This window comes from Vanellus vanellus (assembly GCF_965231255.1).
Source record: "Vanellus vanellus genome assembly, chromosome: 10".
Taxonomy (NCBI): domain Eukaryota; kingdom Metazoa; phylum Chordata; class Aves; order Charadriiformes; family Charadriidae; genus Vanellus; species Vanellus vanellus.
The window spans coordinates 20654535-20681899 of record NC_138915.1 but is presented as its reverse complement, the minus strand read 5'-3'; the positions used below and the strand labels follow the sequence as shown (position 1 = coordinate 20681899).

At 55.7% G+C, this 27365-nt stretch overlaps 2 protein-coding genes across 2 annotated transcripts in view; both read right to left on the bottom strand.

The window, feature by feature from the left end:
• The window catches only part of ATP11C (ATPase phospholipid transporting 11C (ATP11C blood group)), a 54518-nt gene extending 46110 nt beyond the window's left edge, over positions 1-8408 (bottom strand). Inside the window, exon 1 of the mRNA XM_082488001.1 lies at positions 8298-8408. Within this exon, the coding sequence (XP_082344127.1) occupies positions 8298-8324 (27 nt within the window). The 5' untranslated portion in view covers positions 8325-8408. The remainder of the gene's footprint in view (positions 1-8297) is intronic.
• Positions 8409-17799: 9391 nt separating this feature from the next.
• Positions 17800-21514, bottom strand: ARL13A (ARF like GTPase 13A; the record flags this gene model as incomplete). Its single annotated transcript, XM_082488465.1, has 9 exons — positions 21447-21514; positions 20327-20397; positions 19830-20079; positions 19398-19503; positions 19126-19295; positions 18932-19025; positions 18642-18846; positions 18195-18296; positions 17800-17876 (listed from the first exon to the last, which is right to left on the bottom strand). The coding sequence occupies exons 1-9, from the start codon at positions 21503-21505 to the stop codon at positions 17800-17802; spliced, it is 1134 nt and encodes a 377-aa protein (XP_082344591.1). The 5' UTR covers positions 21506-21514.
• Between the last annotated feature and the right edge of the window lie 5851 nt (positions 21515-27365).

Genomic DNA, 27365 nt, shown 5'->3' with positions numbered 1-27365 from the left:
TAGCTATTTATAGGCTTAAGAAATCCTCATAAAATCTTATTAAGGTGTACAGTGCACTTTAAGATAGACCAGACATAAAGACTGGTCGCTGACCCTTTGAAAGCACAGAGCTAGAAATTACCAAGCCATCCTCATAACACCCTACAAAAGACAGAGCAAGGCACCTTTCACCTATAAATCCTGCAAAATTCACCTGAAATCACAGGGCAAAAAGCCCGCAGCAAAGCACCACTCATCCAAGGCCACAAAGGAGGCTAACAGGCATCTTGTCCAAGCCATGAACAAAAACTAAGGAGTCCAATTTGCTCTCAAAATACCCGGCTACAATAGCCTTGCAGGTGCTTACCCCTCCCTTTCTGCTGCAGGAGGAAAACAAAAAGCCCTTTACAAAGAGCCGGATCAAAAATAAGTGCATTAAGCTTTCATTAATGAGAACAGGACAAACGTCTCTGTACTACAAACGCAATCAATTACAGCTGGATGGCGAGAGCAAGGATGCTTTTAGACTAAATTGGCTTTGGTTGGAGTTCCATCTCAAACAAAATGACTCAAGTTTGGGGAAGAATAATGACTGGAGTCAGCAAGATGCCACAGGTGCCCAAAAGAGAGATGGACATATCGCAAATCGCGTGCTGAAGGGATTGCATAAGGAGCTAAAACATATTTATGCAGAGTACTGGTTCTGAGCAGCATGCGTAGCAGCAAGCAGCCCTACGAGAGCGTGAAAAAACGCAGGGGAGGAGAAAGCACAACCTAGGAGTGCTTCCCTTCCACCAGCGAGCCCCTGGCTAGTGCCCCCACAGCTCCTCTCCCCAGCCAGCTCCACCACCCTACCTACGGGCACACAGCGCAAGACCCAAATGCACTTTGCAGCTATCAAACTGGCGCCTGCTGCCAACCACTGGCCGGCAGCTCTATGGATTTTGGCTAAGCACATAAGAAAAAAAATACATATATAAGGAAGAGCCCATAAGCAAAAATAAATATATATATTTAATGCACCTATATATATTGTATATATGCATATTTAATGTGTATATATTGCATGCATATTTAATGAGTATATAAATTGAACTCGCTGCAGCCTCCGGGCAGAACAGGCTTTTCCCGACCCAGCTGCCGTGCTGCTGCCAGGCAGGAGCCAGGTGAGGGCAGGGGCCGGAGGAGACCTTTTAAAACAGGAAAGTTTTGCCATTTCCTCAGGCTACAAGTTAGTAAACCAAGCTTTAAGAGGGCTTGCCCATCCTCTGTGGTGTATGGGCAGGACCAGCATCACTCTCTAACCACGAAAGGGTGACAGCAAACCATGTAGCAGTTCCATGAAAAAGTCTTGGAGTCGAGTTTATTGCAAAAAATCAAAATGCTGAGCGCCCAAAATGTTAACCAATTCAGGCAAACGCTAGCAAACAACTTGCTGGTTGGATGTTGGATAATTCAAAGCAATTCCACAAACTGGAGCGCAATGGTTACACCAGGGCTGCCTTGTGGTCACAGAGCCAGCCTGCGGAAAGGGTGCAGGGAGTCGGAGAGCAAAACTAGAGAGATTATTATACAGTAATTTAATGATAATAATAGAAATGGCTTACAACTACGAGCAACAAGAACAGCAGTGTCCTTATTACCCACTTCCACTGAGCAGGACACAGTTCCTGACTGGCACAGTGTCCCTAAAGGCATGACGGGGTCTGAGCACAGCCTGGGCTTCACCAGCGCATCCTTTGCCCAGCGCTCGCTCCTACCAACATCCCAGAGGTGTGAGGGTCCCCAGCAGCAGTGGGTTATCACCAGCAGGCATCAAACAGCCACAGCCCAGCACCCCAACACAGCTGGGGATCAGCCTGGCATCTGCACGGTCCCCCGCAAGCTAGAGAAAGCTGCAAATCTCTGGGTGAATAAGGGAAAACACTGAAAAACACAGAACTTCAGTATTGCTTGTCAATTAGAATGGGGGGGAGGATATAGGTACTCTATACTTTCAAGAGATGAGGGAGGTAGAGGCTGCAGGAGATGAGTGGCAGGGTTCTCCCAGCTCCTGGGAAGCATCCATCCTCCACTGAGCCCAAAGCCAGGGCTGGATGCTGGGGAGGGCACAGGCAGGTGACACCCACAACACCCAGTGTGTAGCACTGGCAAAACCTGCTTGGCAAAAAACAGCCCATCCTTCCCAACAGCAGACCTCAGCAAGCACAGAAATATTTTCTGAGATGAGCCACGAGAAGCAGATTTTGGTCTAAACACACAGTTAAGGTATTTTGTAAGATGCTCTCAGGATAGCCTGTCCCAGCACAGGGCAAGAGCTGCAGCCCGCTCCCCACCATAACCTGACCCAGTCCCCCCAACAGGTCTCGGCGGGGGACACTTTTGGGCAAAAGGCCACCGAAGTGTCCGGCCACGCCACACAGGAAAACCTCCACGCTGCCTCTGGCCTCAGCACCCTCTTCCTACACACTACTAAATATGGGAAACTCCCTTAAAAAAAATCCCCCAAGAAAACCTTTTCAGGGAAAGGCAAATGGGTTAACTGTGCACTCGGTCACCCCGTGTCCAAGTTTCTTGGAAAATTCACTTTTCCCAGACACTCCAGCCGGGCTGAGCAGCTCGGCAATGCCCTTACCCCTCCAGCCACAGGTATCACTAGGGATGTCCCCCTAACTTGGCCACCCCTGCATCTTCTCAGCAAGGACAACGGGTTTAAATCCCCCAAGGACACAGAGTCCCACACCCCAAGGAATTAGCAGGCAAAAGCTGGTTTTCCCTTGTGCACCGCTGTGGATAAGAGACACAAGTGTTGGGTACCATGGGATGAGGATGCTCACAGGAACCCAAACCTGCATGGCTAAAAACATGGTCACTGGCAGAACGACTAATTTTGGTGTGAAGGTTTTCTTCTGGCTGAGAGACTCCCGCAATGCTCTCCACCAGCTTTGCTTTAACTAACATTTCCCCCAAAAAAACCTCTCCGCTAGAGACGACATCAACAGTTACAGCCAGAAAGCAGCAGTTTTAATGGGAAAGGAAGTGCATAAACCAAAGGCAACAGGATGAAATTAAAGGCAAGGCTGAAAAGCTTGCTATTAATAGACGGCCTGTTTGCTTTTACAGTTTTTATTGTTAAAAGCAAATTACTGTGCCTTCAGCTGCAACTCAGTCATTCAGCTCCGAACCTGCCTTGCACAGCCCAGACAATCATTATTATTCTTAGCAAAACACCAACCGGAGACAAAAAGGGTTGCGAGTGAAGAATAAAACGCAGCCTCGAGACATGTGTAATTCTCCACTGAAAAGTTTCTGCACACCACAGGTTTAATTGGCAGCACCATTTATCATTAATGTTTGACCAGTGCTTTCCAGTTCCTCCTTACAGCAATTTCTAACCTCTCCAAACTTTAACTGCAAGCCCAAAGGCTTCCATGCAGCTGCATGTCCGAGGTTGGCTTTTTTTTGTTTGATTTTTATTTATTTTTAGCCAAATGGTTGAACAATTTCTGGGAACAAGGCTACGGTTAGCAGACTGCTTTGCAACCTTAAAAAGAAGCAGTTACAGTAATTTGAGAAACTCCTCTGTCCCCATTTTTCAGGGAATTTGAAAAACTCCTATGTACCCATTTTCCAGGGTAGAGGCATCGAAAAGGGATTTCGGCCTCAGTGAAGAGCCTTTTGCAGCTTCAGGTTCCCAGTTTGAGCCTCCGCTGACTTCTCTGTGGTCAAGCATGGGCTGCCCTGCGGCTGCTAATAGGGGAACCGGCCCTGAGCACAGAGAATGCTGTTATCACGTTAAATACACAAAATAAATTCCGGCAATGTTCATGAAGAATTCAAGTGGCTTCATTAAAATCCACGCTCTTTTGAAGTGTGGGATTTCTCCAAGCAGAACCGCCACCCAGCGTCACGGAGACACCCCAGCCTCAACCTTTTGCTGCCTGTGGGTTTTTGTCACATTAATGAAAGCAAAATGCTGCTTGCGGAAGCCAGCAGTCAGGGATGAGGTATTTGACATGCAGCCTCACTCTCAAGGTGTTAGCATGGCTGGATTGGGGGGGTAAAAAAAAAAAAAAAAAAAAAGGCAATTCTCAAGGCTTCCAACTCCTACCTATGCTCTTCTTTCTTATTAGAATAGGAACTGCAATCACACACTGTAATGTTTGGTTCACACTCTCTCTAAAAAAAAAAAAAAAAAAAAAAAAGCAAGCGTCAAAGAAAATCACAGATGTGCTCCGTGTCCCAAAATAGACTTTATTACACATTCACTGCAAAAACTAAAGACGGGAGTGTAAATCAGCATCCTCCAGCCCAGACTAAGACATCTCCCACTACATGTAGCCCTGAGCCGGGCAGGGGCTGGGTGGTCAGCGCACCCCAGGGGCTCCCCCCACCCACCCTGGCCCCTCCTCACCAACTCCCCATCGCCAACGGGGAATTTACTTCCCTTCTACAAAGTGACTTTGGGCCATTTCTCACTTTCTGCTGTTGGAATAGGTCTCGGCGGGGGTTATATTCCTGCAGAGCACCAGGTAGGACCCGCCCTGCTCCTTCCCAGGCTCAAACCATCTCCCCAACCTCCGGCACACGCCTCTTGAGTCAACATGTGCCTTCTCGGAGGCATTCCTCCTGTCTCTGTTCCTCCCCAGAGCGCACAAAGCGCCACGTGCTGGTCCTGCTGATGGTCTGATGCACTGGAGCATCTCCACCCAGACCCCCCTCCTCAGCTTCCCCCCCACCTCAAGGGGTTTGAGGGGCACTCAGGATAAGACAACCTTCCAAAAAAAAAAAAAAAAAAAACCCACAAACGTCCAAGGGGGCTTTGCAAAACAACAGCAGAGCCCAAACGGACCCCCAAAGCTCACCACTGCGAGCCCATGAGGGGATCCCACGAAGCCCCACAGCCAACCTGGGGGTTCCCCCATTGCTGGCAGCTGCACAGCAGGGATGGAGACGCCAGGAGAAGACCAGCAAGGGAACATCATTACCAGCCAAGAGCAAGGCAAAGGCACCCTGCCATGACACAGGTCCAGCCCAGGTAAAAGCACTGCACGCTCATCTAAGAAGCGCCTTCTTTCCTGCAATATCAAGCAAGTGTTCTCAAGAGCCACCAGCACAGGACCAGCCCAGAACTTGCTAAACGCCGGGGATTTACCAGGGCACGGGCTGCAAAGAGGATCAGGTCCCAAGGTATTTAATTAAAAAGGAATAAAACAACTAAGGTCCTGTTGTTAGACACCATACAAACACAAAATAAAGAATTTTGCTCCCCATTAGGGACTGTTTCTTATTTTCTCACCCTGGATTTTACACAAGACTAGGAAAATACCAGAACAAGGACCTGCACTAATGGCAGCAGCAAGAGACCCAGGCAGCAACGCCACGATGGGCAAACACCAGCCCACAAGCTCAGCCAGCACCGGGTACCCAGAGAGGAGGGAGGGCACCCTGGAGGGGCTTTCCCCCCCTCCAACAGCCTTCCTGCACCTATACAGGGGCATCGGTAGCTTTTCTTTCTGCATTTCTTACTTTGTTCTTACAACAGTCCGGAATTGCATCAACCCCGTAGCATCAACAGAGCTGTGGTGGTATGCAGCTGCGGCTCCGAGGTACAGCTGTCCGCATGCTTCCCAAGAATCCAGGAAAAGTAATTAAGGAAAAAAAGCACATTGTCTTTAATGCACAACACAGAGACCAGCGCTTCCCAGGCATCTGCCAAGCAAGTTTGGGAGTGGGCAGTACTCGCCCCGCTCCTGCGAGGAGCCCAGCACGAGGAGACAGACAAACCCCCGCAAGTCACCAGCATACGTCCCCACTCCACTCCTGCACCCTCCCCACGACAGCTGTACAAGTAGCATGGGACTAAAAAATATAGACTCTGATGCCAGAATCCATTTCCAAAAAGGAATTAAAGTTATATTTCAAGTTGACAGTATCTCCGGAAAGTGGATTAACTGTGGCAATTCAATCCCGCCTCCCCGCAGCGATCCCAGCCCCACTCCTCTTTCGGCAGGGATGATTTCAGTGGCATAAATTGAAGTTCAGAATCCAATTTGTTTCTGCAGAGAGCATCAGTCTGTACCCCAGGGTAGCAAAGGGGACCCATACACACGCTCTGTACCTCTTGCTCTTTTTACCATCCCGTTTTGTACCCTATCCAGGATAAAAAAAAGTTTACAAGAGGGAGAAACGGAACCACATAACAATCATGCTGACAGGGCAAGGCACATTCATCGTGCCTAAGCTGTGAAATACATCTGAAAACAAGATTTTTAATATCTGTTGGTATTTATGAGGCTCTGGCAGAGACCACGCAGTGGAGAGGTGACAACATTTATCTGAGTAGCCCTGTGGGATCTTAAGTGTCAGACAATCCGCAGCCTTTAATAACTGCAGTGAATTTTCTGCAATGCCACTGCCACAAGATGAGCATCACTTGAAGCCCCATGCCACCCGTATAGGACTGAGGGCACAGCGGCAGCTTGGGGATATCTCTGTGAAGATCGGTGTGGACTGTCCTCTCCTCCCACAGAGCAGGAGGTGGGACCGTCCCAAAGCTCATGGAGACCCTACAGGGCTGGGGACAGCGCAGAGCCACCGCAGCACGGCAGGAGCTGCTATCTGCCCAAGGCTGGGAGGGAACCCATGCCAACCTGCAACAGCTTGATAACAAATATAGTTCCTCACTGCTCAAACATCGCTTACAAAGGCCAGTAGGTGGAAAAAGCATCCAACGACCCTCTGCAACACCACAGTCGCCATGCTGAGCTCTGGAGTCTCCAAGCAGAGCTGTCCCTCTAACCAGAAAGCTACCTCTAACCCTCCAAACTCCTGCTGCAACAGTTCAGCCCCGAACAAAGCCATTGCAAATACCTGGGTTCAGCATTCAGGACTGTTTCTTCTCCAGTCCAGCCAGACATCACACCCCAGCAGCGGCGCACATCCCCTCCCTGTTCTGAGGGACCGCGAGAGGTGGCACGGAGCCATTGCAGGACCAGCAGGCAGCACAGGGGTCACGCTTCCCACATGCGGATGCTGGAGACCCACCAGGCACTTCGGTGGGTACCTGCTCACAGGAAGCGGCCACCTAAAAACACCTTTAGCTGAAGTCAGTGGAGATGCTTCGTATCCCAAATGCCTCCTGACAAGGCTTAGAAAAAGCCTCCTGCAAGGGCAGGGCAGGGAGCGCATTAACACAAGGCAGAGCTAAATTCAAAGTCATCCAAGTCAGAAAACTCAGTGCACCGAGATCAGATTCGATACAGTTGTCCCTGGGGCTGCTGCAAAACAATAGCTGCGGTAGGTGTGTTCTCTATGGGGCTAATCCAAAGCCTGCAACAGAAATGCAACCTACAAATGGGAAAATTAAGCATTTTTTTTTCCCCCCCCCAGGACTGCTGCAGACCTACCTCCAGACTTAAAAAAAAAAAAAAAAAAAAAAAGAAAGTCCCTTGTGCTGAAAGCCTGGAAATATGGCACAAAGGGCTCACTCCAAAATAAAAGTGAGTATGAAAATACATCTCCCAGCGGTTCTGGCCTTGCGGGCAGAGCCCGTTATTCTGGTAGGTCACTGGATTCCAGGGAGAACAACGCACCCCTGGACACAGCTCCTGCACCCCCAGGGTGTACGGGCTGTGCTAGGAACATCTGCCTGCCGCCTAAACTCGAGGAACTTTGTCAACTACGCACTGCACAATAAATGACACCGCTAAAATAAACAGAAGCTCCCCAAATGTTGTTAAAACATTGGTTTTACCGCACTTGCCGTTGAAGGTGGGGGGGGGAATAAATAAAAAATGAGTAATTACAGAGTTCAGGCCAAGCAATGAGGTCACGGGCGAAATCTCCCGAGTAGCTTATGTGGCACCGGGAGGGATTATAAAAACGCATTTTGGGGATGCGGGGCGGGTGGGAGAGAAACCGCCGTGCATCCCACCCGGCCTCCAGCCGCGGGGTTTGGGGTGCGCGGCCCCGGGCGCGGGGGGGGGGATTTATTATGGGGGGTGGGGGAAGAAAAATAAAATGAGAAAAAAAAATAATAAATATCAGGTTTGGGCTGTGAGAGCAAAGGCCACTTCTGCCGCCGAGAGCCGCAGCGCGGGCAGGGCCCGAGGGGTTCCGCAAGGGAGGGAGCTGCGGGGGATGCGCCGCGGGGGGCGTGCGGGGGTGTGCGTGTCCCACCCCGCACCCACCCGTGCGACACCCCCCCCCCCCCCCTCCGGGAAAATAAATCCGACAGAAGGAAAAATAATAACAACAATTAATAATAATGAACTTTTTCCTCACCCCCCCCACCCCCCCTCAAGCCCCGCACTCACCAGCCGGCTGAGGCTGCGGCGGAGCATGGCGGCGGCCCCGGCCCCGCCGCCCTCACCGCCGCATCGCCGGGTTGGGCTCCCAAGGCTGCCCGCCGGTTGCCCAGCTTGCCCGCCGCGGGGCCCCGCTCGCCCCTGGGCTGGGCTGGGCCGGGCCGGGGCTGGCGGTACTTCCCCCCCGCCGCCCCGGGCCTCTCCGCCCCTCCGCGCCGCTCCCGCCGCCGGGAGGGAGGCGGGCGCCGCCCGCCGCGGAGCATGCTGGGAGCTGTAGTGCCCGGGAGGGGGACACGGGGGGACGCGCCACCCGCCGGTGCGACCCGGAACGGAGGGGAAGGGCTGGAGAGAAGCATCACCCCCCCCGCGGCACTCGGAGCCTCCGGGTTTGGGCCCCGCTGGCCGCCCCCCCCCCCCCGGCGCCACCGTTAGGCAGTTTTGCCCTTAGTCATGGGCTAGTTTGGGTTGGAAACGACCTTTAAAGGTCGTCTGGTTCGACCCCCCCCCGCCATAGGCAGGGACACCTCCCACTAGCCCAGGTTGCTCAAAGCCCTGTGCAACCTGAGCTTGAACACCTTCAGGGATGGGGCATCTCCCACCCCTCTGGGCAACCTGGGTCAGGGGCTCACCACCCTCAGCATAAAAAAAAAAAAAAAAAAAAAATCCTTATATCCACTCTGAATCTACCCTCTTTTAGTTTAAAGTCATTACACCTTGTCCTATAGCAACAGGCCCCCCTAAAAAGTTTGTCCCCATCTTTCCTAGAGCCCCTTTAGGCACTGGAAGGGGCTCTAAGGTCCCCGCGGAGCCTTCTCTTCTCTGTTTTTCCCCCACGGCAAACTCTTCCCGGAAGGCTCCAGGTGGGTTCCCAGGAGAGGACCCCTTTGGGTAGCAGAGCCCACCAGCCCAGCCTTATCCCTGGAGCAGTTTTGCAGCCCGAGCCCAGAACCACCCAGCTTTCCCGGGTGCCCCCAGCCTTTCAGCAGCACTCAGGCCAAATCCATCTCCTCTTCCCTCCGGGCTGGGATAACACATGGGTGGAAACACCACTCACCTGAAATTGCCTCCCCAGGGGAGCATCTCCCTGGTCCAGAGGGCACAGAACATGAGAATATCCGATTCCACGTAGACCAGAGATGCAGACAAGACTTAATAAACTTACATAATAACCTAATAAAATCTACATTTTTCTATTATGTTTTTGACATTGGTATTGACTGGTAATACAAAAGCCTTTTCTGGAGCAACATCCTCTACAACAGCACAGGGCAGGGCGTTTTCCTGGCGCTGTCAGCCCCGAGGACCCCCAAATAGCAGACAGGCTGCTCGACCCCAACTCATTTCAGCAGCCTGCATCACTCCTATTTCCAAAAGCAGGCTTCCCCCTGGAAACCCAGCAAAACTCACCTTCTTGTGCCGTGACTGGGCCCAGGGAGCAGCTGGGGGCTTCCAGAGAGCTGGGAAACACACTGGGATTTTTTTATTTGGCATTTTCAAAGCAAGAATAGCACCGTATTGATTTTACTGAGGCTAAAACCCATCGCGTTTGCTCTACTGAAGCACCAACTGTCTGGCGGTTTTACGCAGCGCGATATCTCTAAGCTCGCACAGAAAGCTTGCCCTGGGCAGCACTGAAATAGCAGTCAGGTGTCAGACAGGCAGGACTCTATGGGGTTTTGTTGTTTGGCTGGTTTTTTTTTTAACCCCAGATATCCCAGAGCAGCAGTAGGTGGGTCGGTGGAGGCTCCCACATCCCAGCTGAGTGGGCCAGCACTCCCAAGGGGACGGCCAGCCCCCCTCCGTACCCCAAGTGCACCCTTTCCACTATTCTCCGTGCAGCTGTGCTGTCGCTTACCTTTCCACACAAAAGCCTAACCACAACAGAGGAAACCAGGCAACAATGCTAGGCAGTTTTAAACACATTATTTTAAAATAATGGATGGAAATTGTTAAATGTCTTAATATAATGCCTAACCAGTTTAGCTCTAGCTTCCCTCCCCCACAAAACAACGACAGAGGATGAAATTTAAGATCAACACTATACTGCAGCTTTTTGCATTGCTTTTTAAATACTTTTCTGCTGTTTTTCTGGCCCTGTTTATGTTGGCTAGAAGATGGAGTTGCTGTTCTCAGACACTTTTCCTGTTGCAGGGCTCTGCGGTGGGTGTTGAACTGACCGGTGATGCCCGATGAACCACCAGCCTTTGGGGCCAGGCATCTGCATGTTTCCAAATGCCAAGGCAGCCTGGTTTACCTGGCCTATAGGACAAAAAAAAAAAAAAAAGCTATATTCTTCTCTTCAATATATTCCTACAGGTACTCCTCATCTTTCACCTGCATTAATGGCAAGGAGGGAATTTTGTCTCACCAGCAGAAGAGAGGATCCATGCAGCTACACGCTCATCTTTATGATACACATGCTGTACAAATTGCAGCCCCTAACTAGGGGGCTTTCGAAATCATAGAATCAAAGAATAGTCTAGGTTGGAAGGGACGTTTAAGATCGAATCCAACCATAAATAAATGCTGCTGTCTTCATTAAAAGTTTGCTGGAGTTAGAACTAAGAAACAAGACAGATGGTGATATGGAATTAAGCATTCGATAGGCAACTATCTGTAATGATTTGCCAACGGTGGCTGTGGCTGAGGTGTTGGAAAGAGAAGAGGGTTCCAGGGAGGTCCCAGACGAAGCCAGTCCAGACAAGCCAGCACAGCTGGGAAGCAGGTACAGGTGAGTGTTTGGTCTCCCATACTCAGCCAGAGCAGAACCAGTGTCTTCTGCCGTGGACCAGAATGCTTAAATCCACCCATGTCCCTGCTTACCCTGTGCAGCCAAAGGCGTGATTTCGCTGGAGAAATCGAGGCAAATGTCATCCCCCCTTTTCCTGCTGACGCAGCGGCCTCGGGGCAGTGAAACCCCTGTCTCAGCAGAAACCATCCCCACAGAGGGGAAGCAAAACAACCCTGACTGGGCTTTTTCCCACCCTGAAACAGCCTGCATCCTTCAGCTGCTGATCTGGTGGCAACCGTATTGGCTCACAGGTCTTTTCACAAGGGAATCTGGTTTTAATGCACCTTTTAATGCCAGAAACAGCCGGTCCCCGTGCGGATAACACACACGGCACAGGCAGTACCAAAGGGCCCTCCTGCCCAGAGCCAGCAGGGACTCCATCCTGCATCCAGGCATTCCCTGCCCCACAGCAAGGGGACCACCAGGGTCAGGTCCCAGGGAGAATTTTGCACAATACAGCCCCGCTGGGACCCATCACTTCAGCTAGCATCAAAAACTAGTTATCCAGTGCATCAGCCAAGCTCTCAACAGACTGCCAACCAGGGCGTGCGCAGAGCGACCCAAGGGATTGCTACAAACCACTCACGACTTGGGAGAGTCCATCAAATCCTTTCACAAAATAGCTTTCATCTCCTGTAACCTTCGTTTTTAATGTTCACAGCGATGGAGGCTTCTGAATCTCAGTCCCTGGCAGGTAGCTTGGCAGGAGGTGAGATTCAGCCTCCCCACTAACCTGGGGACATATCTAACCCTCACTGCCGTTTGGTTGGGTTTTTTTTTTTTTTTTTTTTTTTTAAACGCTTATTTTTGCACTGTTCCTTGCTTCTTCTGCCACCGTGTGGCCAGTTAGAGGATGAGAGCTGTCCTTGGAAGAGCATGCAATTGCCTTGCCACGTCTTAAGACTGTTTTATGGATTTTTATAGTATCTGGTTGAGTATGAAGTCAATGAAGATGTATTATTTCTCTTCAGGGTCCATCCCACCTTCCTGACGGGTGCTAAAGCTCTATCTTTAATGTTGTGGTGGCTTGAAGTTAATCCAACTGTTTAGATTGACAGCTTATTTATTGTCAGGGCATTATCTCCCTGTTGACTTGCTGCTTGAGGAGCTCCTGCTCACATTGGACAAGAACATCAGGGAAAGGGCACTCGCTGCTGATCACCACCCCAGCTATCTGCTTTCGAAGCACATTTTTTTCCCCCCTGAGAACCACCCCAGGGCCACCTCCACCTGGGAAAGTCTGAGTGCGTGCTCAGGGCTGCTGCAGCCACAGCACTCTGCAGAGACTGGCAGGGCTCTGTCCTCACCCACAGGTACATCCACATGTGCCGGGAGCCCTTTCTTCCCGTGGGGGACACCAAGGAGGAGCAGGCAGCGCTATTTTTGTCCTCTGCTCCTCCTGAACGGACCAGATCCTTCACCAATTCAATGACAAATGCTGTCCCATAAGAAATGGGAGCATTTTTGCCAGCAGATCCCAGGGCAGAATCCCTGTCTGTTCACACCCGGGACTTTTCAAACCCACCCTGCAGTGGGCTCTGCTTACCCTGCCGGCGTGGGGCTGGCACAGGACCAGGAGCTCACTTTCTGAAAGTGGCCAAAGCCACCCAAACACTACCTGCTGGAGTCCTACAGATAGACTTTCTCTGCTGACATCTCTGGGTATTTCTCATTGCCCCTCACCAGGGCAGGGAGGGCATCATCCTCCCCTCGTGCCCATCTGCCTGCAGAAAGCAGGTCTTGGCCAGGATGAGCAGCGAGCACCCAGTGTGCCATCAAGGGTGTTACAAGGAGGGATTGTGTCATACTTGCAAAACACCCACGAGGGAAGTAAGCCAATAATTCTGTCCGCAGGGGGTTTGCGTGGAGCTGTGCCTCAGCACTTCCCTGGGAGCCTGCGCATCCCATCCCCCAGGATCAGCACGGCATGACAAGCACCAGTGGGGAGCATCATGCCACGCCAGTTTCCAAAGTCCTGCCTCAAAGCCTGGGCCAAAAACATCCACTTCAGGCTTATGACTTCCTCTAGGAAGTCACAACCTGCAGCAGGGACCTCCCAGGGAGTGCTGCTGGGCTTTCCCCAGCCTTCCTGGAAAAAGGAAGAAAAAGGCAAGTTCAGAGCCTGCACTGAGCGCTACTGAGCTGACTCAGCAGCAGCATCCCCACTGCGGTGTCCATTGAGCAAGGGGATTTGCTTTTCTCCACCCCCAAGTCCATTTAAAATCAATTTATCACTCCACCAGCAGCTTTCTTCGTTGGATCAGGGTACTGAGCTCAGATGCTGGTAACTGGAAGCCTGTGCAGCAATTGTACCTTGCCCAACTAAAAAAAAAAAAAAAAAAACACACAACAAAAGACCTCAAAATCACCCCCAAACCTCTTCCTAGAGCCGCGCTATGCATGGCAGGTGGGTTGTAAAGGCTAATGCGGAGCACAGCTGGGGTAGCAAGAAAGAGATCCATGCCACAGGTCAGGGATTTGGGCTAGAGTCTTGCTAAACCCAGCTGCGCTGAAATATAGCTGCAGTTTAATAAGGTGAAAGTTCTCTCACAGACAAGGCCTGAGCTCTGATTGCTGCAGAAGACTTTAAAATGAAAACTTTCGGTTGATAAATTGGCTCTTGATCCCATATCCAGTGATATTCTGTAGCAAAAGCCCTTCTAATTAATACACTGATCGTCTTTCTCAAGAGGCACTTTCCCCTTATAGTCTGAAATAACCTATTCAAATATGCAGCAACTTGCAGAGTGATAATTTATGAAAGAGAAAGACTACCGATTTTAGTTAACAGAATTTCCCTTTTTAAAAACAAGCTTTTTATAAGAGGGAAAAAAAAAACCAGCAAGTATATTTGGTACATGATGTGACAAATTTACATAGCTCAGACTCTAGCGCATTCCCTTGTGCCCTGAGACAAATACATCCATTAAATAAATTTGATTATATCCTTCCTCCTCCTGCCAGCAATAATGTCTCCAACAAGGCTCATTTAACCTAGAAAGGGAAAGTTTTCATATTTTGTTAATTTCCAGTCCTTGTTATCTTCTCTTTCCCTGCAAAGTCTTAATAGCCTCTTTCATAACAATCAAGAGAAGCTTGGGGAGTTACTCTCACCTAATTAAGCCTTGTTTTTTCTAACAATTCTGCAGAATACATGACAGCAAACACACCAGCTCTCATTTTTAAATGTAATACAACAGAGGCTCTACAACTGGCCACAAAAACTTGAAAGAAACCACACGCATGGTTATTCACGTTCAATGTGCGCAGCCTCTGGGAGCTGGAGGGGACAGAGCTGCCCGGTGTCACGTGCCGGCAATTTTCAGCTCAATACTTTGAATGATCTCAAGGAAATTGGCTGTGCCCTAGTGTGCTCACCCAGACGAAATAAAAGTATTTCCCAACACTTCCTTTACCCGACCGAAGTAGGAAACTGCCACAAGAGCATGCTGGCACCCAGCCCACCTGAGTCAGAGGGCAGGAGCTGCCAGCATGAGAAAGTGCACATAACAATCAACGTCTCAAGCTCGGAAAAAAACATCCGCTCCAGGCTTTTATCAACCCAAGCACCCGTTCCACAGTTTAAAATCCACTAACCTTGCTCACGTATATTTATTTAAGTACATACATACTGTAATCAGCTTTCAGGAACAGAGTAACCTGAGAAAGAGCCCCACACCTGAGCGCTGCCCGATCGGCACGTTTGTGCTACCTCCAGCCCTGTCCCAAGGGATGATGGCAAAGCCAACCACTGCTGCTGTGGGGCAAGAAACATTTTACTAATTTTTTTTTTACCTTTGGTCCAGACCAGAGAGTGGAGAGCTGCACATGAAAGACCTTCACCATCCCAGTCCCTGTCCCCAGGAAAGCCCTGGGATCGCCCTGGCTGTATATATGCCCTACAACACGTGGTGGGATTCACAGGGAGGCTGGTGGGGGATGAGGAGCACCTGCAGGCACCCTGCAGGATGCGGCCCGTTGCATTTGCCTTGCAAAACACCCGTTAGCAAGGATCACTCGCACTTGCACTTGATTGCCTTTACAGCCCTAAATCGTTATCCAAAATCCAGCGTCCGGGATGCTCTCTCAAAAACCTCTTCCTGGCTTCTTCTTCTGGGATTTGGGGTTAGCGGAGGAGTGGACAAAGAACTATCGTGTTTTTCACACAATCACAAATCTCTGTCTCTTCGTTAAGTGGTTTTCCCTTGTCACCACGGGGTCATGGCACCCCACAGCTCCCCGATATGCGGAGCACCCCAGGACTGGGCTCCCCTTCCCCGTCCTGCCCCACGGAGCGTGGGTCATCCTAGCTGCAGGTGCTGGGAAGGCTGACTCCCAAAGGATCTCTGCATCCGAAAGCTGGAGATGATGCTAAGACCCACAATGCTTCGCGCTCCCCCAGAAAGGTTCATATAGGGGAAAAAATTACACAGTTGAGGTTTTATTCATAAAATACAAAGATGGATGCACAGCAGGAGAGATACCTGTGCACCTTAACACCAGCTGGCTGTGGGGGGACCTCCTGCCCTGTCCACACTTGTGGGACAAGTCCAGAGCCCTCAGAGGAGCTCTCAGAGTCAACCTCACTTCCCCCATCGTCTCCTAGGGGTCAAGAGGAGCAAGGAGGGTTTAAAAAATAAAGTGTAATTGCTGGCTAAGCTCAGCCAGCGAGCAGAAAGCAGAGTGTAAAGAAGTGAGAGAAACCACAGCAGGGCCGTGGGTGTAGCTGGAGGGACCGGCAGCTTTGCCGCGTGGTCCCATCTGCCAGGCTCTCCTTCAGGTCTTCCCGCTGCCCGGCAAGCGTGGTGATGTGCTGTACACGGGAGGGCTCGGCAGCATTTTTAGCACTGACCGAGCAATGCTCTCCCCACCCCTCTTCTCAAAAGAGCAGTAGTCTCTGTCCAACCCTCCAAATTTCAGCCCACGCAGTTAAATTTCGACAGCGATAACAGGCACGAGGAAAAAATCCACTAGTGCAAAGCAATGTCGGTATGAGGAGGTGGGGACCAGCCGTGCCCCGGTGTAGGTGTATGCCCTCAGGTGCTCACTGAAACATTTCTTCATCTCCTCCTGGCACTGTACAAACCATCACCAACTTTTGCAAAGCTCAGACAAGCGCAGCCTCCCTCCCTAAGTGCGTTAGATCAACCCAGCCAGTGCCTTACAGCCGGCTCCGGGGGGAAGTTTCATTCAGCTGCCCAGCAGCCTGCCCAGGGAGCGAGGCTCAGCCCCAGCACGGCCGTGGGCTGGTTTGGGGTGCCTGCGGTGGAGACCTGTCCCACCCCTGGAGAAGGGGCTCCACCACAGGTAGGGACACCGTGTCCCCCCCCCCAATTTGCCCCACCGCAGCACCCACAGCATCGGCACTGCAGGGTTCTCCACCAGGCAGAGACAAGGGTTTACTAAAAGTACTGTATGTACAGGCTCTTGTTATTTACAATTTATTTACACTTAATCACTACAGTCGCTGGCAGTTGAATCTGTCGGAGTTAGAACTTTACCGCAGACTGGCAAGGCAAAGGAGCCAGAGTTTCTCTTCTTTTCCCTTTTCAGCCCCGCCGAGGGAAGGGCTTTAGTGATTTTTTTTCCCCTGGAGTGGGGAAGCCTTGCCTGTTAATCAATAACTGGGGGAGCAGAGGTGACTCACGCTCTGCTGCTGAGCACAGTTCAGGTCCCAGTGCTGTTTGCAGCCGGGGAGGGGAAACTGCTGCGCTCCTGACTTCTCGTAAAGTGTTTGCAGGGCTGATGGGTGGTTTCCCTACGCACGCACCCAGCCGGAGCCGGGCAGCACGAGCCCTCCTGCACGGCACGGTCCCCGCGACAACCCGGCTCTGCCAGACACGGTGTGTCACGGATGGGTCGTGCTGGGATGCAGATGCCGCTTGCTCTCCTGTCTCAGACATGACCTGAGCACAGATCAGGGACTGCCCTGGACTGCAGGTGCCAGGCTGTCAGCGACACGGGAGCATTTTGCGTCGCCTGTGGGTCACCACTGTCCCTCCTGGGAGGATGGCAGGATCAGGAGCGACGTTCCCCTCCTGGGAAGGAGCCTCCAGTGGCCTCCACCACAAGCCATCTACCACTGAACTATGCAAGCTTTCGCTGACAGGATACAAAGATGCACAGACAACACGGGCATCACCCCCTCCACAGTGCGGGGGGGCTCCTGACAGCCCTGCCAGATGTGTCTGGGGGCCGGGGAAGCTCCTCTGCAGACCGTCCGTGATTGCCCTCCCACCTGCACCAGCAGGAAACTAGACTTGTCCATGCACCAGCCAGGGACTGACTGGGGGGACAAGGCAGCCCCTGACCCGCGAAGACAGCTTTGCCTGGGTGTAGGTCAATTCAAGAGACAGGCTTTTCCCCTGGGATATTTCCTCCAATCTTCCTCTCTTCCTCAGATTCAGCTGGGTTCAGAGTGAGTCTTCCACAGAATACTAATGCGGGGTGGGCGAGTGGCCGCTGTTTCCTTTTCAGTCGGGTTTGCAGCCCGGCTGCCAGAGAGGTGTCTTACAAAGGGACTTTTGGCTCGCTGCTGTAGATCCCTGGTTTTCAAGCCGTGCAGAGGACAACGATGCTGTTCATGCCCCAAAGACCCGTTGCCCAGGACTGCCAGCTCTGGCCAAGCACCCCAGGAACCCTGCATGAGCGTGGGTCCCGCTGCCACTGCAGTCTGGGGGTCCCCTGGGACCACACATCCCTTAGGACGTGCCTTCCTGCTCAGGGGACGATGGCGGACTGCTGCTTCCTCTGCTCCTGCCTCATCTTCAGAGCCAGCATCGCCCGGCGGTACAAGTCTGGGGAGGAGGGGAAGCGGTCAGGCACTAGCAGAGGGGCTGAGCTCCGGGGTCCAGCCCGGCAGCCTGCGCTGAGCAAGGGCCGCAAGGACACCCCAGGCTCCGGCACAGTGCCTCCCCACATCCCACCCAAACACTGTGACAGCAGCATCTGCCTCCCCAACAGCCCCCACGTTGTCCCACAGCAGCACTCGCTCATGCCCGTGTCCCCACACCAAGCACCCCATGGCCAAGGGCTCCCGCACAGCTCATGCGCCGCTGCCAGCACTCCAGATGCCCCGATGCCTTTCAGCAAAATCTGTCCTGGGAAATACCAACCAAAAGTGCTCGAGACCTCCTCCCGCTGCTGCTCCACGGCAGGTTCCTGCGACTTGATTTTATTCTTGATTTTCTTCTTCTTTTTCTTTTTCGTGCCCTGCACTAGATAGAGAAATACAAAATTTCAGGCACCACATCTGGAGATACAATGCATTTGTCACCAAAATAGCCCCAAGGACTGCTGCTGGCGGATCCGCAGTCCTCCATCACCTCCATGCATCAACCCCTGTGGAGACACGCAGAGATGTCTCTCCTCTTCCCCAGTCAGACTCCCACGACCCCGCTCTGCGCTTAGCTGATCTGCAAGCAAAGCTAATGGAGACAGCGGGACCGGTGGTCCAGCGCATCGCCACATTACTGGGTCCCAAAACTGCCCCGTAGAGTGGCTCCAGGGGTCCCAACATGCAGTGCTGGTGGTGCCAGCAGCCCTCCGCCGCCCCCTCTCACCTGGGTGGGGGGTGGCTGTCCCAGTGGGCACAGGCTCCTCCTGCCCGACCCTGTTGGGGGGCAGCAGCCCCCCGGCAGCCCCGGCTCGGCTGTCACCCACTCCTCCTGGTCCCTCCGTCTCCTCGGCTAGGCTCTGCTGCCCTGAGCCCTTCTTCTTCACCTTCACCTTCCTCTTCCTCTTCCCAGGGCCCTTTGTGCCCTCCTCCTGGACAGGGTAAGGGGGATGAGGGGAAGGTGGTGGCACCCCTCTTCCATCCCGTCCCATGCTGGGGGGGGGTCGTCTCACTCACCAGGGGGAGGAGGCGGCGGATGGGCCGCAGCGGACGGTACTCCCCCATCTTCCCCGCACCATCTCGGGCATCCTCCCCGGGGGGCAGCGGGTCCCTGGCAAGGTGAGAGCATGGCGGGGGATGGAGGCAAGCCTCGGGGGAGCGGGTATAACAGGGATGGAGGGGGACACGCACAGACGGAGCACTGCACCCACCTGCGGGTGGCGGGGCGGCCGCGGGCTGCCCGGGGTCCGGGCGGAGGTACCGGGGTGGCAGCAGGCAGCGGTACTGGGGTGGCGGGGGTGGCATGGAGGAGCCAGCGAAGCCCCTGCAGGGTGGCACGGGCTGGACCGGAGGGGGGTCCCTGCTTGGCAGCACAAGGCTCCTGCAGGTGGAGGAGCGGGGTGGTGCTCAGCCAAGGAGTGGGGTGATGCCCGGCTGGGGAGCAGGGCTGGCGGGGAGCGAATCCTCCCCCCCACGCACTCACGATGCGGCATGGCGAGTGGTTCTCGTTGACCAGCCGCTCCAGGGACAGGCGCTCGATCAGCTCGCAGGGCAGCAGGGCAGCCGCTGTGTCTTGCTTGTTGGCCAGGCTGGGGAGCAGAGCATGGCCATCACCCCGGCCTCTGGACACCTGGCCGTACCATGGCCGGGGAGGGGGCTGGATGCTTTCTCCCCATTTGGCTGTCATTAGCTGAAGCGTTGCCCCAGCCTGTACCCAGCCCTGGAGCCCCCTCCCCAGCCCGTCTGCAGGGATGCTCCCAGCTGGTGTCCCTGTGTCCCAGCACCCCTCGACATCCCCCTGAGTGCCACAACCCCACAGCAGCCCAGCCACACTCCCCACAACCCCAGCAACGAGTTCCTACTCCCCCCACCTCACGCCAAACCCTACAGTTCACATCCCAGGGGCATCCCTTACAGCAGGATGGGCTTCCCGGAAACGTCGGGGTGGCTCAGGACGCGGCTCAGGACCTTGCGGACCTCCTCCATCCGCGCCAGGTCACTGGAGTCCAGGACGAAGAGGAGCCCGTGCGCCGAGCTGTAGTGGCTGCGCCAGGCGCTGCGGGAGCGCTGGCCGCCGGGCAGGTCCACCAGCGTCACCTCGAACCTGTCCACCCGCAGGCGGGTCTGGCCGGGCTGTGCCGTGGGCAGCACCTCGCCGGCCAGCGCTGCGTGCGGGGAGAGGGCAGAGAGCTGATGCAGCGAGCCCGGCAGCATCCCTGCGGCATCTGCCTCCTCCTCCCCCAGCCACGTCCCCGTTCCCAGGGCTGCCCAGGGCACGGCCAGTGCCCCTGCATGCTTCCCCCAGCCCAGCAGCCACGTTTCAAGGTCTCGGTCCTTCCAGGCTCAGTCGCAAAGCACTGTGAAGGTGCTGCCTCCAGCCAAGGCCAGCTCCTGCACCGTGCTGCTCCTCACCTCTCTCTATGTCCGTGATGACGGAGGTTTTCCCCGCGTTGTCCAGCCCCACGACGAGGAGGGTCACCTTTCTGGGGAGCAAGCACAGCTGGTAAACATCCCAGAGGAAGGCTGTGCTCCCTGGGGGGGCGGTGACCACTGCTGGCCCTGGGGCTCCCAGGCAAGGGACCCTGTGCACGGCGGCCGTGCTTTGGCCAGGAGAGGGGCAGGACGGTGACACAGGCTCTGGCTGAGATGGGGACGAGGGCAGGGATGGTGCCCGGTGCCCAGGGAGAGGGCGAGGGCAGGAACAGGCGCCTGGAGCCACCCCAGCACTGTGGGACAGCCACACTGGTTCCCACGGCAAGGATTTCTTTTCAGATCATACAGGGTTAAGCAACGATATACACAGGCCAAAAAGGTTGTTCCTTATATGCAGTTAATGATTTCTCTTGGTGTCCTTCCTCATCGGTGAGTTATGGGTATACACAGCTAGGGAGAGGTAGCAAGGACATTTTATGAGCTTCTGCCTGGACTCAGGAGGTTTTTCCTGTTTCTAAACAGTCCTATTTGGTCTCCAGCGACACGCTCCACCGGAGCCACACGCAGAACAATTTCCCTGTGGTTGACAAGCCACAGTAGTCATTCGCAGTGTTGTTTTCTTCCTTAAACATACACATACAGACCAGGCTGCGTGGGCGGCGCAGCTCCACCTCCAGCTTTACGGCAACGTGCCTGCGCTGGTGGGAGAGGACCATGAACCCCTCACCGCCCGCAGGCTCTGCCCGGGCTGGTGCAGCATCATCCCCAGGGAATTAACCCGGGTCTCTCTCTCAACACGTGCGAGCACAGCAGGCGTTTCAGTTCGTCCTCCCCAGCTCTCTGGGGGAGCTGCTTGACTCTGCACGGGGGGAATCCCGCTGGGAGCGTTGCCGCATGCGCACCCCTGCCTGCCCCGCTGCCCTCCCTGCCTGCTGGAGGGGCCACAAGGGCACGTGGGTGCTTTGCTCTGCCGTTTGGGGATGGTTCCTGCAACGGGCACCGCTCTCGCTGTGTTACCGCACTCGTTCCCTCACTGATAAACACGCGGGTAAACGTTGTGCCCCCCGGGGAGCCCCGAGGAACATGCGCGGGGTCCTACCTGATGGGCTCCTGTATGGCCTGCAGCCATGACCAGCAGTGGGAGAAGAGGTGGAACATGCTGCGGAGGGATGGCCTCTCTTCGGCACCTACAAAGCGAGCAGCCTGGTGTGTCCCCATGCTTCATCCTCCTGCCCGTGCCAGCTGCCCGTGGCGCGGGGTATCTCACCCCCGGCTGCCCCATCCCATGGCCCAGCACTGCTGCCTCCCGCCTGGCGGACACAAGCCAAGCCTGGGGACAACCCCCAGCCCCCCAGGCGATACCCCCCGGGCACGGACCCCTGACCGGACCCTGCCCCGGCAGCCCCTTCTTGCACGGCAGGAGCACCGGTCAGCCTCTCACCCGCTCGTCCCTGCCGTGCGGCCCCTGCTCACATCCCCTTTGCGTAGCAGCTGCTTAAATCTAATCTGGATTTACATTACTTACTCCTCGCAGCCTCCTTAATCCCAGCAGGTCGGCCCGGGCCGGTGGCTGCTGGGACATGGAGTGCTGTGGGGCTGCCCGCCGTGCCGGACGGCACGGTTACGGCACTGCATTACCCACGGGGCTGCGCCCGTGCGGCACCGGGCAGCCTCGCGCCTCCACCGCTGGCTTAAATGGCTCGTGGTGGGGCCACCGCCTGACAGCCCACGTGGGGTTTCCAGCTGAATTAGTGTCTCCTCTAACGAACGAACGAACGGCGTCCCTGGCTCCTCGCTGCTTAATCCCTGCCTGGATGTTTCTCCGCAGCCCCTGCAAGGAGTAGCCCCCGCACACGGTGCGCGGCTCCGCTGCCCACCCACGGGTCCCCTCTGCGGCGGGCTGGGGGACATCACCGCTCACGGCTTGTGTTTTGTGCCTCCCGAGGCACCCCCTGAGCAGCAGCGGGTCCTGTGCTTCTTGAAATAGAAATACCAACCCGAGCGGGTGGGTGGGAGCAGGGAGGCAATGGGGACCCTCGGACGGGGGGGCTGGGAGCGGAGCCAAAAAAGCTTCATTGAAACCCCGAATCTCTTATCTCACTCCTCAGGTTTCCTGCTGCCGGCCCCAGCCGGGGCTGCCCTCCCTGGCGTGCTGCCGCCGCTGTGTGCGGAGGAAAAGAGGCCACACGGGGATGGTCTGAGCTTTGGATGGGGGTGGGGGGGACCAAAGGGATGAGGACATGAGAGCCTCCAAAAGCCACGCTGGGGAGCAAGCAGGGATCCCGCTGGCTCACATGGGTCCATGCTAAACCACCCGGTACCAGCAGCGCTACCTACACCAGCTGAGCCCCAGCCACGAGCCAAGGATGCCGAGATGCTGCCAGGCACCCCGCGTCTCTGGGGTGGCTCTGGGGGTGCAAGCCCCGGCTGGGCATGGCCCCTTGCTCCAGCCCCACACGCTGCCGGCAAGGGGAAGGTCGGCAGCCGCCCCTGGGCGAGGGAGCTGTCCTGGGGCCGCGCCGTAGTTAATGATTGATGGAGGAAGTTTCCGTACCGATATCACAGACGCATGCAGCGATATTTGGGGCGACTGTTCACCCCTATGTCTCCGACAGTGGGGCAACGGCTGCAACCCAGCTGCCTTTGCCTGGCCCAGGGACAGAGCCCCGTCCCCAGCCTGGTGGCACTTCCCGGTTGCCCCTGTGCCGGCAGCCTGCCGGGAGCATCGGCAGTGCCAGGTTCTCAGGCAGCACGGCAGCCTTTTGGGGAATTAGCCGCACCGGGGCTGAAATGAGTTGCTGGAAGCATCAACGCCTGCCTCTGTGCCGCGGGGTGGCACTGCCAGGGGACGGCCGGGCAGGGGACAGGAGGGGGCATGACCACCAGTGCTATAAATAGGGAAGCGCCATGTGGCAGCAGCCCTGGCGGCAGCGGCACGGCCACCCGAGAGAGCCGGTCTCCCTCCAGCACTGACAGATTTCTAGAGGACTCTCAGCCGCTTTTAACACCAGTGTCAAAAATCCCCCTGGCTAACCAGCACCAGGGACCGGGAAAATCCCCCGGGCGCCTGAGGCAGCTCCAGGTCACCTCTCCCGATGCGCACAGACAGGGCTCGACAGCCAGCAAAACCTCAAAAACCACCCCGAATCTGGTGCAAACCCACACTCGACTCCGGCGAGGTGGCGTGAGGGCCAAGCCCGGATCATTTGGCGTCTGGCCAAGCCTGGGCTCAGGTTGCCAGCGGGCGGCTGGCCCTTTGCCCACGCAGCCGGCCGGCCGGGGTGCAGCCACAACCCCTCTGCCAGCGCCATGGGGACCCCCCCGCTCCCCCCCCAGGCAGTGCCAGCGGGGACCCGCAGCAGCCGTCCGGGTTTCCTTGGTGACTGTTGCCAGGTGAGAAACTCTAAGGCAGAATTTATTATCTTGGCAGATAACCGGAGATGTTCCTCACCGGAGCCATTACCGGACCGTGCCCCGGCACTGTGCCAGGCTGGACCCTCCGGTGCCGCCGGCGCTAGCGGGAGCCCCCGAGGGAGGGCCGTGCCCGGGGCGCTGGTGCTGGTCGGCCCTTGGCATCGTTTCCCGGAAGGCAGCACGTGTTTTGGGGCTATTTCTGCCTGCTGGAGTGTCGCAGGCGAGGGCAGGAGGCGAAACCACAGGGACCGCGGAGAAGCGCAGATGGCCACGGGCTGGCGGGCTGCCCTGCCTTGGCTTCTCTAGACCCCGTGAGTATGTGCCCGAGCCGGCACCGGGCACACCGGGACCCCTGCGAGACCGCCGGGGTGAGGAGCAGAGTGGCGGAGGGGGTGGTGGCAGTGGCAGGGCTGGGGGAGCTCGTGCATGGGGAGCGACGGCTTGCGAGGCAAAGCAGTGGGCAGCGCAGAGCTATATAGGGGCATTTACCGAGAGCCTTGAGCTGGGGTGGCACCAAAACCGAGGTGACAGCGAGGACCAAAAAGTCCCAGCGGAAATATTTGCGAGCTGTCCTGCTTCGCTCAGGACCGCATCGTCCCTGCCCCAAAAAAAAGCACCCGCGGCGAGGCGAGGACACGCACGAGCTTTGGGGAGGGACTCCTCTTTCTGTTTAACGCATGGGACGAGGGCAGAAGCACGGCTGATATGCAAATAGCCGCATCGTCCCTTTAAATCCCAGCGCGGCTCTGGTGGCTAACGATAACCCCGGATCATACGAGCTCCTAAATCCCAAGAGCTAATTACAGACAGGCGCCCCGCGCCCAGGTTGGAAATGCAAGATAATTACAGATAATTACAGAGACCTGTCGGTGATGAACTGGGGCATCGGGGATGTTCGCTGGCAGGCTGGTACGGTGGTGGGGAGCGCGGCCGGTTCGCACCGTGGCCTCCGCACCGGCTGTGCCGGCGCGGAGGCCACGGTGCGAACCGGCCGCGCTCCCCACCGCCAGTCCAGCAACCATTTTGCAAGCTATTTTGGGAAAGGGAGGTTGTTTTTCTGGAGTGTTCTTTGCTCCCCCGCAGCCGGTACCACCACCCTGCGGCGGACGCGGAAGCAGGGGAGGAAAGCGTGCGGGGAGCTGGTTGCTCCTCAACCCCAATATCTGGCTGGGTGCAGAGCCAGGGCACGCACAAATTCCATGGGACGGGCTTGGATCGCGGCGCCAGCTCCTCTGCTGGGGTTTGCTCCGCTCCCTGCCGCAGGGGGAAGCTGCCAGCTCGCTCCTGCGCCCCGCACGGAGCTCAGCGATGCCCCCGCCACGGCCGCACGCCTTCCCCGGGCTCCTACGTTGGTTTTTCTGAGAGCATTACAGTGCTCCTGCTGCTTTCCTGCAGCAAAGCATGGGGGATAAGGAGAGTGTAAACCGTCCCCTCCTGCTTGCCAGGATGCCCAGGCACGCGCGGTCGCAGCCTGCCTGGCTGAGCAGGGCTGTATACTCTTACAGCAGGTGGGACCGGGGAAATCAGTTAATTAAAAGTAATTTTAACCCTTCCTGCTCGGTTCAGTGTTACAGCATCAGCCGCTGCCTGAGCTGGGACTGTAGCCAGAGAGGCAGGACTTCAAAACGTGTAATTCTCGCAAAGACCTATAAATGCACCCGAAGAAGGTAACTGCGTTTTCTCGCTAAAGAAGCGGCGAGGCGGCGGCGGCACGGCCCCTGCTCTGCCAGCTCCGGCAGCACCGAGCCCGGCGGTGGGCTCAGCACAGCCTCCAGCCTGCAGTGAGGATGGGAGGGATGAGGTCCTCGGGGCAGACGCGGGTTTTTCTCCCGGCAGGATAAGGGAGCGAAGCTGGAGGAGGAAACGGAGCAGCAAAAGCAGTCGCATGATGAAGCAAATGGAAAAAATATTTCTCCAGCCAGAAACTATTCTACAGACTGCTGGGGCAGGAAAAAATACAGCTGAGTTATTGAGAAAGCAATGCAAAATCCAAACAGTTTAGGCTGTGAAAACCAGTCATTTGCAAAGCTATTTCCAAACTAAGTAAAAAGTTGCTGGCTCACAGATTCCTGGGAACCCCCCGGCTGCCAGCCCTGCCGGCCGGGGCAGCGTGGCTCCGCTGCGGGGACACAACGGTGTCCCCTGTTCCCTGCGCATCGAGCAGGGAAACACTTTGTCATTTCCACTTCATCCAGCACACGGAGCCTTTAGGGGATCAACCCCACCATCGCGCCGTGCGGCACCAGCTGAATGTTTAATCCTCAGCACAGAGCGTGTTCCTGGGGGGGTGGTTCTGATCTGAAAGGACATTGGGGGGGAGCACAGCCAGCCCCGCACCCTGAGCAGCTGCCTCCGCCTCTGTGTGCAGGGCTATATTTGGGAAGCCGCAGCGTGCGCTTGGCATGTCCCAACGAGTGATCTGGGGGCAACGTCTGCTCCGGGTCCTAGTGTGGAGAGAGGGGGAGAGGAGAGGAGAGGAGAGGAGAGGAGAGGAGAGGAGAGGAGAGGAGAGGAGAGGAGAGGAGAGGAGAGGAGAGGAGAGGAGAGGAGAGGAGAGGAGAGGAGAGGAGAGGAGAGGAGAGGAGAGGAGAGGAGAGGAGAGGAGAGGAGAGGAGAGCTTGCGGGAGCGAGCCGGCAGCTCTCCCCACCTGGGCTCTTTAAGGGCTCTGGCAAGGAGCTCGCTGCCGTTTCCAAATGGCTTTTCTCTTCTCCTTTTACAGGAGCCGAGCCGCCAGGCAGGCATGTGTAAAGCAGACATGGCTATTTTCAGAGCGAGAGCCGGTGGGGGAGCCGGCTCCCTCCCCACGTACAGCCGGGGGCTCTCACACACGAATGCCCTCGCGTGTCCGCAGGCGTGCAAAGGGCTGGAAAAACCGCACAGCAAATCCCGCGTTTCACACGGCCCCGTGTTCAAAGTGCGTTGTGTGGACACGGGGATTAAGAAAATAATGAAGGCTGGGATTAGGAACATAATGAAGCTGGGATGCTCTCCGGGAGCGGGCAGGCATTTGTGGGAACAGGAGAATGGACAGCCGCACATGGTGGCAGGACTCGGGCTGGCGCCTTGGGCATGGCCGGGTGGGGGAGATTCCTGGATGCCAGTGCCTGCAGGGGCAGGGCAGGGGCAGGGACTCAGGCAGCACCGTGCCACCCTTGTGCAGGGAAAACGGCGTTTTCGACTTCCCTCTGCCTCTCTCTCCTATTCCAGCTCCTGACAGTGAGGTCTGCAACACACAACATGAGTAACGTGTGACCCATCTAAACCCCCTTCACTTTCCTAAGTGGTCATAGAGATGCCAGCACAGTCCCCCTCTGTTTGGCACCTTGGGTTTTACCCTGATGGGCGCTTCCATGGCAGCTTCACATCGAGTTGGAGGACACTTCACCGGTCTGGACCGCAGTTCCACAGCCCGGGGGCTGCTCTGCTCCCGGGAGGGCTCAGAGTGATGGCTGGCCAGCTGCTGCCCGCTCCGCTGGCCCAGGATCAGGCCACTGCACATGGGAACACCTGGGTGGGATGTCCCCAGCGCCCGGCCAGTCCCTTCTGGCTTGCCATGGGTCTGGGTCAGCCGGTGGCTCTGGGACGGCGGTGTCACAGAGTGTC